At 34.8% G+C, this 12,730-nt stretch overlaps 1 protein-coding gene across 1 annotated transcript; it reads right to left on the bottom strand.

The window, feature by feature from the left end:
- Positions 1-2,903: 2,903 nt before the first annotated feature.
- On the bottom strand, positions 2,904-10,083 carry LOC125480124 (putative serine/threonine-protein kinase). The gene is made up of 6 exons (XM_048590435.1): positions 9,874-10,083; positions 9,238-9,353; positions 8,881-9,091; positions 7,056-7,293; positions 6,785-6,935; positions 2,904-3,418 (listed from the first exon to the last, which is right to left on the bottom strand). Exons 1-6 carry the CDS (start codon positions 9,941-9,943, stop codon positions 3,095-3,097), a joined length of 1,110 nt encoding a protein of 369 aa, XP_048446392.1. The 5' UTR covers positions 9,944-10,083; the 3' UTR covers positions 2,904-3,094.
- Between the last annotated feature and the right edge of the window lie 2,647 nt (positions 10,084-12,730).

The following is a 12,730-nucleotide window of genomic DNA, read 5'->3' as shown; positions in this document are numbered from 1 at the left end:
CAATGAGATATTTCAGATCTTTGAGTTTTGAGACCACAATATCAAATGAGTTAAGATTAAAGAAACCCCCAAAAAAAAAAAAAAAAAAAAAGGAATAAAAAGGTAAAGAAATCAAAAAATTAAAAAAGCTTTGCCTGATCAATAGTCCCTTTTCCTTCGAAAGAGGGATGGCGCTACACACATTTTAGACCAGGAAAAGGAGGTTAATCTCACATACTTCTCTACTAAAAATATATATTATATAGAGATGTGATAAATTTTCTTTGAGAGTTATTGGATTTAAAGGCTCTAAGTAGGGCAGCATTCACTAAAGAAAATGCTAACATTAGCCATTCAATAATATGGAGTAATTTTAGATTTTTTTGATTATATAGATAAGATTTTCCTAATTCCCAGACATATGATCACAATAATAATATTCCTTGTCCTGCAGCATGCGCACAGCTAACTAGTGGATCAGTGAGCACATCTTCCCATCTGTGTTATACAACGAACGAACGTATAGAGAAGAGAAAAGAAAAGAATTTAAGTTTAGGCTCATCTGCGTTGTATGTATCTAGGTCTAGCTAATCTCTCTCTCTCTCTCTCTAAAGTTGTAAACGCAAATTAAGAGTCACTCAAGGCACAAACAAACGTACGACCGGCCAGGGCTTGAAGAAGAAAAGTATGCATGTATGGATTCCAGGAAAAGCAAAAGTGTTTTTTTTGCAGCAGAGAGGATTATCATCATGCTATTAGGAATCTCATACATACATACTACAAGCACAAAAGACTGGACCACCTCTCTCTCCCTCCCCTTCTCTCTCTCTCTCTCTCTCTCTCTCTCTCTCTCTCTCTCTCTCTGTGTGAATATATATTTAATATATCTTTTCACCAATTGGCTAGCAGGGAATATATAGCATACAGTCAAAGCAGGTCAAGAAGAAAAAGGACATTTCGTCAGGCAAAGAGAATGGACCACCTTGATGAGCTTCCCTCCTGGGAAACGCAAAACCAAAACCAATTACTGGGGATTTTTGGAAATTGGATTCCCATATATTTAAATTTTCAATTTAAGTGCATGCATGCCGTTGCCTTGGTCATACACAACCAACATTCTCCTGGGATTGGCCAGCCTAGAGGCACAAGGCCTTAACTAGCTTAAATTGTGAAAATAAAATTGTAAAAGTATACTTATATATTATTATGAATCTAGGAATAATGATATAGATCTAGGTATGTACATCATGTAGAAAAAAATTTCGTTGTGTCCGAAATACAAGTGCATGGTACACCATGTGTCATTGTATAATTTGAGAAAAGTTTTATTTTTAAAGTTGCTAATTTTTTAACACAAGTATCTCACCACTTATATAGTGACACATAGTGTACCACTTCATGTTCCAGACACACTGAAATATGTTCATCTTGTACTGGCTAGTGGGGACCTACATAGCTACCTTCTGGGTTGTATATGTATAGACATTGTACACTCGAACTCAGGAATAAGATTCTTTCCCAACTTTTTTTTTTACAGGAAACCATAGGGTGGTATGCCATTAATTAGTGTCATTTATTATATTGTTCTAGTGACCAATAATTTGATCTGAAGTGAATTTGTACAATTAAACAAACAAGAGTTAACCCTAAAAGACGACAAATACAAACGCATAATTGCCAAGTGCACAATTGTCATCAATATTGTCGGTCACAATAAACAATAGACACAACAAAGTTATACTGACAATGACATCGATCATCGCTAAAGAATGAGGCCACATAAAATCATTGCAGTAAAGCGAGACCACTTAACTCATAATCCAAAGGCGAAGACCAATTCGGCCATCACAACATCGCGACCACAGGTCCACAGTACTCGCAAGCGAGGCAAAAACAATTACACTACTCTGGAGAGGGAACCACTAGTCAACTCATCTCAGTGGAGGACAACTATACACTAACTTCTGATTTATCAGAGTTTTGCTCTTTTTTTTCTTTCTTGGGGGTCAATGAATGATCTTTTTATGGAATTAGTGACCAAACTCCAATCAATTGCATTGGTATGAAAGAGAATCCAAGAAGTACTGGATTCTCTTTCGAATAGGCCTTGAAAGAAGAAGGAAGGTTGGAACGTCAACAGACATCTATTATTGAATTTAATTCATCCGATTTGATAGTACCTATTTTTGGAACGTCCAGTGCCAAAGTCACTAAATGGGTAAGTCGTCAATCCTTAAAACGGACTATGTAATGTACTTTATCTACTGGATTATGGGTGAGCATTTTATAATTAGTATAAATTTATATCAAAATTTATTATGCCCATAAACCAGCAAAACCGGTCTTTTTTTTTTCACGACAATTGTGAAACAAGACATATATATATATGGCCCCCAACAACACATATCCATATAATATAAGAACATGTTCTCTTAGATTGATAGTCTCTCAATATCTATACGCGTTTATATTATCCGATTATAAATTTGGATCACTAAAAAGTAGCCTTCTTGTGTGTCATTTTTTTAATCGAGTGTGGCATAAATTCAAAATCTATATAAAATAAACATTAACAAAATTAAACAATTCGTGCTTAAATGAGATATAGAGAGAAGAGTGGAGAGAAAAAGCTTTGATATATATATATATATATATATATATATATATATATATATATATATCTGAACTTATTGATTGGATGGCTCTGCAAAAACCCTATTACATCATGTTACAAATGGGAGATTATATTCTGTTAGATTCTTCATGCCTGTATATGCAACTGCACCACAAGTAGTAGTTGCTAGGCTTGTAACAATCTATACAGCACATTACAAGGGAAAAATGTAATAGTGGAGAAAATTGGTGGGACGAGTTAAAAGAAATGTATAAAGAAAGTTCGACATACAAAAATGAAAACTAAAGACTAAAAATAAAAAGTTATTTTAACTTGTTTTTACGTTCAAAAATTTTGTTTTCATTCATTCATCGTTATTTCTTTCTCTCTTCCATCATCCACATCTTCATATCTTAAGCACCAAAATACAAAATAAATTGGTTATCAAACAAGCCTTTAAGCGCTTAAACCTACAGTTAATTCAAATTTCTAATTTTTCTTTTAATAAAGATAGATTTGGGGGCTTTGCATGCTGGCGGTGATGCTAAGCGGTGAGCTTCTCTCAGTCCCTTGGGCTAATTTGAGGTCCATATTGTCAGTAATGACTCCTGGCTCGCCTATCTTCATGTTATTAACGTTGATCTCATTCGTCGTCATCAGCTTAATGGCTGTCGACATGCGGGGTCGGAGGCTGGATTTTTCTTGTACACAAAGCAGACCCACCTTTAGGAATTGGACGGCTTCTTTTTCTGAAATGTTTCCGTCAAGTTCGAGAGAAGAGTCCACTAGATCTACAAGCTTCTTTCCCTTGTACATTTCCCATGCCTGCATGCATCACCATCAGGTCCATGCAGTCTCACTATTAATTCAGGTTTGGTAATATTTCATATAGGTTAATTAGGATCCAAATTTGATGCCAGTTTCTTTTTTGGGTAATACGTGTACTTATTAATTTGTGATTTGAAATGTGCTTACCAAACCAATTTATCACATGCATGCATCTATACATCTATACATATACATATACATATATATATATATGTATGTGTGTGTGTGTGTCACTTTCTTGTCGGGTGACTAGAGTTAATTATATGAATAATGTTAGGGAAATCAAAATTTTAAACTAAATTTGTAAATCAAATGATGTGTTACAAATAAGAAATAAGCACGTTAATCAACACTTAAGTAATAATCCAATCATTAACATCCACATCATTTGGTTTATAAAATTTGGTTTAAAAATTTAGTCTTCCTAGTATTAGCCGATTTGTTATACATTAAGGTCTTGTCCGTAACTCAGATAGTTAAAAGCATTGACTTATGCATAATATATAAAGGAAAAATTAGTATCCAGTCTCTAGTTACTAATGTTCATTGACTGAAACCTTATTAGTTTTCAGATTTTTATCCAAGTCCCTAGCATTAATGTAATAATGAATTTACATGTCAGTTACATAATTCTTTAAAATAAAAATTAATAATTGATTTAGGATTTTAATACTCACACCTTTATTAAACTCCTAACTAATTTTTAATCCAAAACATTTCCAAAATAAATAAAAATTTAGAATAAGTTTGTACCCATTAGCTTTTTAAAAAATGTTTTCAATTTTTTAATCTTATATGTAATACCCTGAAAATTTAAATATATGAATTATATATTCATAATTATGATTATGTGGGAAAAATCGAAAATAAATCAATTTATGGTTATGAAGAATTTAATCGAGAACTTTTAAACTTTTGTTTTCAGAAATTATTATAATTTACGGGTTTGTATTATTAAGACTTCATGTTATTTTTTGGAGAAATTATATTAATTCATTTGAGTTTAGTTCTAAATTAAACTGGTTATGAAGTTTGGGAATTAATTATTTAAAATCCATAGACCTTTCAAAGTCACAATTTATATTTTTGAATAGATCTCGATCTCACGAACGCGTAGGCACAAACCGTTCGTGAAATCGGAGTTATAACGAAGAATTTATTAATGTTTAAAGTTGAGGACAAAATGATCAATTTATTTTGAGAAGGCTCCATATTTCTTTGAGCCAAATCTGGGGAAAGCCACGTGTGTGGCTAAGATTTAGGGAGGAAAAGTAGGGACGGTTTTGAGGAGAAGGGCAGAAGGGGAGAAGAGAAAGGAGAGAAAGGAGGGAAAGGAGGAGAAGAGAGGGCCAATGAGAAAGAAAAGAAAGGACGGGAAATGAGAGAAAAAAAGGAAAAGGAAACAGATCCCTTTGAGGAACCGTGACCCGACCCGGTTCTATCTCCCAACTCCGGCCACCATGGACGGCGAGGTTGGTGTCATAACGATCCTTACCTAGAGGTCAATCGATCTCTCTATCAATTCCACCCTCAAAATTAGAGAATTTGGCTTTGATTTTACAAAACGCACATCAAAGGGTGCGACGGGTTTATCTTCGAATCACCAAAATCTAAAACAATTTCCTTCAACCACCACTACCAATAGACTCCCCTCAACCCCAGGGACAAAGCCCATGCATTGGTTGGGGCGGCGGAGTTGTTTTGGAGTCGAATCAAGAACACCCAAAAACAAGGGTTTCTGGCGGTTCGTGGAAAATGTGAGGTGTTTCCCGGCCAAATTGGACTTGGTCGCAAGTATGAAAATTTCTCCACTCATTGAGATATACTTGCCTGTAAAATTTGGTAATTTTTGGAAATAGTTGATATTTTCTGGCGATTTGGGCGGCCGGTGGCCAGTGAGCCGACGCTATATTTTTAAGCAAATTTTGATGTTCTGAAACCAAAATTAATAAGAATTTGATGTGATACACTTCTTGGAAGCTAGATGGTGATTGTTAGTTATTTGTAGAAATGTCAAAATTAATTAGAATTAGCAAACTACGAATGACTTGATCCCTGTTTAGGGTACGTAGGCAGTCTAACGAGGAGTGAGATGCAACCATAAAACAAGTAAGGTTAAATAATCGAGAATAAATTTTTAGTTGGAAATTTGATCTAAGAGAAGAAAATGGAAATTCATGGAAAATGTAATTGTATGTTGATAAGAGAATAATGGTTATGAATCATATGTGGAATGAAGGAATTTATATAAAGAATAGTGATTAATGTTAGTGAATTAAATTGGTAATGTAATTGTATGTTTTGATAATTAAAAATATGGATGGTTTTGTAAAAAAATGAATTATTGAAGTAAAGAAATGTGATTAATGGTAATGAATTAACCACAATTTAGAATTGGGCCGACCAACGGAATTATTCCCGAAAATATATATTTCGGGGGCGGGGTGTTACATGTACCCATTCATGTAATTTTTTCAAATTTTTAATCTTAAAATGTACTCATTCTTAAATATACCAATTTGTTATATGTAAAATGTACCATACCAATTTTTTTATATATAAAATCTATTCAATTTTTTTCTAATCCATTTTTAAACTTATATGGGTACATTATTATTATTTTTATTTGAGAATGTATTCATATCAAGTTTTATCGAAGAAATTTACTAATGTTATTAAGCCTAGTATCTTTTGTTTTTTTGTAGTTTTGAAGAATGTACCCACATTTTGGTACAATAATTTTTTTGTTAATTTTGATGAATGTACCCATGTTTACACCCACACACACACACACACAATAGTATAACTTATATTTTAAAATTTTTAATCCCACAAATTATGGATTTTTATTTAAAATCTCATTAACATAAACTACTATAAATTTCAAATTTTAATTTAAAAAATATAGTAACATAAATAGAAATAAATTATCATATTAATTTCAGGGACTTAGATCAAAAATTGAAAATCAACAAGGTTTCAGTCAAAGAATATTGATAGATAGAGACCGCATCCAAAGTTTCCCATATATAAATCAAGGTTCGGTTCTAGAATAAGTGTTTTAAAGCTTGTATATGCATAATCATTTTAAATAAGCGTTGGACCCTTGGGCTACTGTTGCGAAGAAGACCTTTCAGAAAGGTCTACCAATTATTTCATGAAGTGGGTGAGGATTTAATTTTCTTTACAAAACTACTCTTGGTCTACTCAATCCATCATCGATACAAGGTTTTATGATAAATCCTGGACAATGTTTTAAGAATTTAAAAGTGCAAAATTAATTTCCAAGTATAAAAAGTCATGCATACCACTAGCATTATAGTTTATAGAATTTGTATATAATTATCATATATAAGATCATACCTTTTCGACAAGATAGTGTTCTCCAATTTCCATATCAAAGTCAACTATCGATCGTCCACTGACTATTTGCAAAATCAACACTCCGAAACTGTATATGTCTGATTTTCGGGTTAAATGTCCAGTGATTGCATACTCTGGAGCCAAATAACCTCTTTGTCATCAACAAAGAAGTTTGCACCATTAGTATTGTCAATACAAACCAAATCATATATGCAATTTCTATTGAAACCAATTCTAGCATTTCAGCTCTTGGACAATATATTCTACTTACAATGTTCCAGCCACTCGTGTACTAATGTGAGAAATGTTCTGTGGAAGTAGTTTTGATAACCCAAAATCTGAAATTCTTGGATGAAAGTTCTTCTCCAAAAGTATATTGCTGGCTTTGATATCTCTGTGCACAATATGTGGTTTCACCTCCTCATGAATGTGAACAAGGCCCCTAGCAATCCCAAGACAAATTTCTCGTCGTGCCCTCCAACCTAGTTTCGATCTAATTTTCTCCTCACCTAATCAACAGATGATTAATCACATATGTACTATATATCCATATACATACGCACTTTCAAAAAAAATTAAAAAAAATTAAAAATAAAAAGGAAGGAGGATATGTTTAGCATGCTATGTTGTGAAGTCGACAATTTGAACCATCATTTAGATATGATTTCACATTATTTATGAACCAACGAGTCTATTAACCTGATAACATAATATATTAGATATTGTTTGATAGGAGAATGTGTTGGACAAGTTTAGTTAGCCGTTTGATAATTTATATATTAATTAGACTTTTCCACTAAGGTAAGGATATGATTACTTTCTTAGTAGTTATTATTGGTTTCCTACTTGTTCAGAATTAGGTTTTTATATAAATACATCTCTTGTAACTCAATAAGAACTATGTTTGGTAGGAAACACAACAGTAACTACAAATATCATTTCTCTGGTTTTCTAAACACAAGAAAAGCCCTAGCCACCGACTAGCTAGCCTTTGGCTTTTGTTTTCTCCTCCGTCCCTCCTTCTCTTTCCTCCCTTTCTCTTTTATTTCAATTTTCTTCTGAGTTTTGTCTCGGTTTTCCTTGAGCTTTGTCTCAAATGGTTTTCCTTGAGCTTTGTCTCAAATTTTTTCTTGAGTTTGTCTCAGATTTGGGCTTCATGCCTCCTCCCTCCTTCCCTCCCTCTCTTTTGGCCATGCCCTTCTTCCCTGACCTTTCCCCTACCTCTCTTCTTCATAATCTATCCCCACCCCATTCTTTGCTCCGATCTACGATCTTTGAACCGAAAATGAATGCTAGATCCATTTCTATCCCTTACTTCCCCTCCCCCAACTGGGTTGGTATCCCCTCAAGGTCAAGTGTTTTGCGGCTTCAGCCAAAGTAAAGGTATTTTGCATACCTTGGTTCATGTGTTACTGTGTTTGTATATGTTTGTAGGGGTTGGTGAAGGAAATTTGGATCCGGTGACTATCTCTTGGTTTAGGGCTTTTAGTGATGAAATCTAGTTGTGATGTGTTTTTGGTTGCGAGTTTGTTATTTGTGAGCTGCGATGGTCAAGTCTTGGTCGAATTGGCCACTCGGTGCTGCCATGGTGGCTGCTAGCAAAACTTTTGTGGCCGGGGCGACATCAGCAGTGGCAACAGCTGCGGGGCGGGCATTGCTTTGTGCACTTGGAGAATAGGAATTAGGGTTTTAGTTTCTGTTTATTTGTTTATTGGGCTAGGCTTTTGTGTATTTAAGTGTCATCTGGGTTATTTTGTCTTTCTTTGAGTTGACTTATGACCTCTTTTCGGATTAATGAATGTTAATTTTCAGAAGGAAAAGAAAAAGAATTATGTTTTGCAAAAATTTAATTAGTTATTTTTTGTTATGTAGCCTTGTTTGACAATTTATATAATTTTTTTTTTGCCCTTTGTGTAAATGAAACAAGAATCATAGTTTCAATCCGCTTTTTTGTTATTTTCTCGTCCTTCGATTTTTAACATAATGTTTACCGCTATTTTATATATATATATATATATATATATATATAAGGTGAAAATAAGGAAGGTCATCATGCATGAAAACTAATAAGGAGCTAGGTTAATTTATGTGTTTACCTAGCAAGATGTGAGCAAGGCTATTGTGCTCCATGTAATCATAAACAATAATTCTACGGCGGCCTTCCACACAACCACCGCGCATCTTGACCAGATTTTGATGGCGAATACTGGATAGTGAAGCTAGCTCAGACATGAACTCCCTATCTCCTTGCTTTGATTCAGCTGAAAGAACTTTCACGGCCACGGCCACTCCGTCACTAAGTTTTCCCTTTTAGAGTAATTCAACCACAAGAGTTCTTACTGTTTAGCCAAAACTAATTATAAGCACTTGAAAATTAATAAAAATTCAGAATGCAAGCAGTCTTTTCTTAGTACTCCAACAGTAAAAAAAATCAACGTATATGCAGAAATTACCTTAAAAACAGAACCAAATCCGCCTTCACCAATTTTGTTGGATGGATGGAAATCGTTGGTGGCGACTTTCAATTCTTTGTATTTGAAGTTGTGGACATTTTGAAGAAATTGTACACCTGTTTTAATAAGTAGATAGCCAAGAACGATCCACGTTCTATCAAAATACTAATTAACGTATAGTATAAATTAGATAAAGTGGGACAGGTTAATATCTCATTAGCATATACAATACAATTCACATCATCAAGTTGGTTACAAAGAAACCCAAAAGTGAAAAATGAAAGGGCAAATTGAACTATGATATGCTCCAAAAAACAGGCTTCCGTATTCTCATGTTTTATGAGCAGAAAATAATTTATGCACACTCATTTTCTTCTTCTGCACACATTTGTTTAAATTCTCTTTTTGCACACATTTGTTTAATTCTTCCCTTAATTCTTTTATACATCATTCAATCCAAAACCCAAAAATTAACATGGGTACATGAGAAGAAAATGAGTGTAAAAATCAATTTTTTTATTATCAATCAATGAGGAAAGATAAAAACGTAGGGTATGATAGGTAGCGAAAGATATCCATAAAATGAGAGCGCGGTTTCTACAGAAAGCAGAAGTTCTATTTTAAGTTTCTACTTACCGTGTGTGTTGTTATCATCGATGACTCCAGGTGAAGAGAAACACTTTGAGCAAGGAAGCAAGAACTTCATGATATATGGTTGTTGCAGCTGGAAATTTGATGTGTGCTCTTAAACTGAATCGGATTTTAGCAAGGTAGCTGAAAGAGTTATCAAGTTACAATATGAGGGAATGATGCTGCACTTATATAGATTATATTATTCTCTTATAAACCCTCTTAAACCCAAATTAGAGGAAGTTTCGTCTTCTTTATTCTTGGAATAGATTGATGAAATTAAGTCAATATGAGGTTACACTTAATTACTGTCATGCAGATTTTTTTCGCCGACATTATTGTTTATACGTTTAATCCCACTTGTGATCTTGAGGCGGCTTGGAGCGTTGGAATAATGTCTACTTGTGTACGTCTACATTCAAAACCCCTTTTGTGTGACCAGATATAAAATAAGCATATTTTAGCCTTCTTGACTTCCTCCATTAGACTATTATAGTGGAAATGCAAAATTTCAATACGAAACGTTTTAACAGACACTAAGCGCTAGTCGGTGGTAAACTGGGGTCTAGTGCCAAGGCAACTAGATGAGAGCCTATTAAGAGAGAGACTAGGCGAACTAGGCGAACTAGGTAGACTATGTGGATTTAGTCCAATTTATCATATAACATATAAATAGGTACCCACATACACTTTAAAAATGGTAAATCTCAATTTATTATCCTTAAGTTTCGTGATTTTCAACATTTGATACATGAAGTTTTTTTCGTCCCAGAATCATACCTAAAGTGTTAATTTTGAGACAGTCTCATACATCTGTTAGTCTGGTTGTTAAGTCTTCTGTTAACTGATGACGTGACGTCCACGTGAACAATAACTGAACGTCGCGTGAATATTAAAAAAAGAAATTTAAATTAATAATAAAAAAAATAATTGACAAAAAAAAAAAAAAAAAAACCCTAAAAATACACTCCAATCCGCAGCCACCCATTCAATCCCCATTTACACATCCTGCAGTCCACCCTCACCGCCAGCCACCCTCCAATCCAACCCCATCGCCAGCTACACTTCTTGCAACCCAATCCCACCCTTTCAATCCCCAGCCACACTTCCTGCAATCAACACTCATCGCCAACTACCCTCCAATCCAACCCCATCGCCACCCCAGGCTCCCATCCAACCCCTTCCTCCCTTATCTCATATGCGCCCGCCAAACCCTCTATACCCGACCCATCTCCCTCTCCTCCAACCTCTTCACCACCCCTCCATTCTCTCTCCTCCACCCTTTGTAAAAACCCTAACTCCCAAAATCCTTTGTTTTAAAAAAAATTGAGCAAACCCAGCACGAAATCCCTAATCCACAAAATCTTTCCGACCCGTTTGAATTCGACTTCGATTTTGTCAAACACATAATGAAAACACAAAAAGAGTTGGAACCAGGAGATGTTGCAGGGTGCCTTGAAAGTCCTGCAAAAAGATGTTTGGAGCCTATACTACCAAAATTTGTAATTAGACTTCGAATTCGTAGAGCAGCAGAAGCAGGCCGTGGTGCTGCTGAGGAAATCGAAGTCGAAGTCCTTTTCAGAAGAAAGAAGGGAGGAAATCGGCTTCGAACTCACATACCGAAGAAGTCAAAGGGAGGGTTCGGCGCTGAGCAAAACCCATTGCTGCTATGGTTCCTTTTTTGAGGTCTTTGAGGCTGCTATGGTTCCTTCTTTGAGGTCTTTGAGGCTGAATGGGTGGCTGCGGATTGGAGTGTATTTTTAGGGGCTTTTTTTTTTTTTTTTTTTTTTTTTTTTTTTTCAATTATTATTATTTTTATAAATTTTAATTTTTTTAATATTCACGTGACGTCTAATCATTGTTCATGTGGACGCCACGTTAACAGAAGACTTAACAGTCAGACTAATGGATATATGAGACTATCCCAAAATTAACACTTTAGGTATAACTCTGGGACAAAAAAAGCTTCATGCACCAAATTTCCACAAAACTTGAGGATAGTAAACTGATATTTATCCTTTTAAAAAATATATATATTTACATTCAAAATTTGGAAAAGTTAAAACTTAAGCCATCAATAATATGGGTTTTTGGGTAGGTTACCCAGAAAACCCTTTAACTTAATTGAAAAAAAAAAATTAAAAAAACAATGGAACCCTGAACCGCCTAGACCCTAGGCGATTTTCCTCTACGTTATGACCTAAATCACATTAGTCCTCCGCCACCTAGACAGATTTTTAGACTAGTGCCATTTTTTTTTTTTTTTTTTTTTTTTTGTCAAGCGATAGATTTTGTTAGATTAGATGTTAAGATATATTTTGTTAGATTAACCATCGACGAGATTTGAACCCACAGCGTCATGTAAGGGCTCAACATCTTTCCACCACCGTGGTAAAGGGCCACTTGCAAATAGCGCTAATCTTTAGTGCGTGACTAAAATCAAGCTAGTGATTAGTGTGAAAAGGGTTAAGTAACTAGGCGGCTGCCTAGGCTGAGTTTTAGAACAGTGCCAATACTTAGCATGCATGCAACTAAAATCGAGATAGTGAGTAGTATGCAAAGGGATAAGTAATTTTTCAGATCTATAAGTGTAAAATGAGGGAGTACAAGTATTTCGTCTAGAAGAAGTCTACGCGTGAGATGTGAGAATTGACAGATGAATCATTTAATCGACGAGATTTGAACCCACAGCGTCATGTAAGGGCTCAACATCTTTCCACCACCGTGGTAAAGGGCCACTTGCAAATAGCGCTAATCTTTAGTGCGTGACTAAAATCAAGCTAGTGATTAGTGTGAAAAGGGTTAAGTAACTAGGCGGCTGCCTAGGCTGAGTTTTAGAACAGTGCCAATACTTAGCATGCAT

Source organism: the organism of the source record quoted next, unplaced genomic scaffold (genome assembly GCF_019419815.1).
Source record: "Pyrus x bretschneideri cultivar Hongxiangsu unplaced genomic scaffold, Pyrus_bretschneideri_v1 Contig32, whole genome shotgun sequence".
NCBI lineage: Eukaryota > Viridiplantae > Streptophyta > Magnoliopsida > Rosales > Rosaceae > Pyrus > Pyrus x bretschneideri.
This window is presented reverse-complemented; position numbering and strand designations above follow the sequence as displayed.

Excerpts from the sequence above, each read along its gene's own strand:
- LOC125480124 (XM_048590435.1), bottom strand. The coding sequence starts at position 9,943 with ATGAAGTTCTTGCTTCCTTGCTCAAAGTGTTTCTCTTCACCTGGAGTC. Across the intron at positions 9,092-9,237 it reads GATTTGGTTCTGTTTTTAAG|GGAAAACTTAGTGACGGAGT; the intron begins GTAATTTCTGCA and ends TTACTCTAAAAG. Across the intron at positions 7,294-8,880 it reads CCTTGCTCACATCTTGCTAG|GTGAGGAGAAAATTAGATCG; the intron begins GTAAACACATAA and ends TCTGTTGATTAG.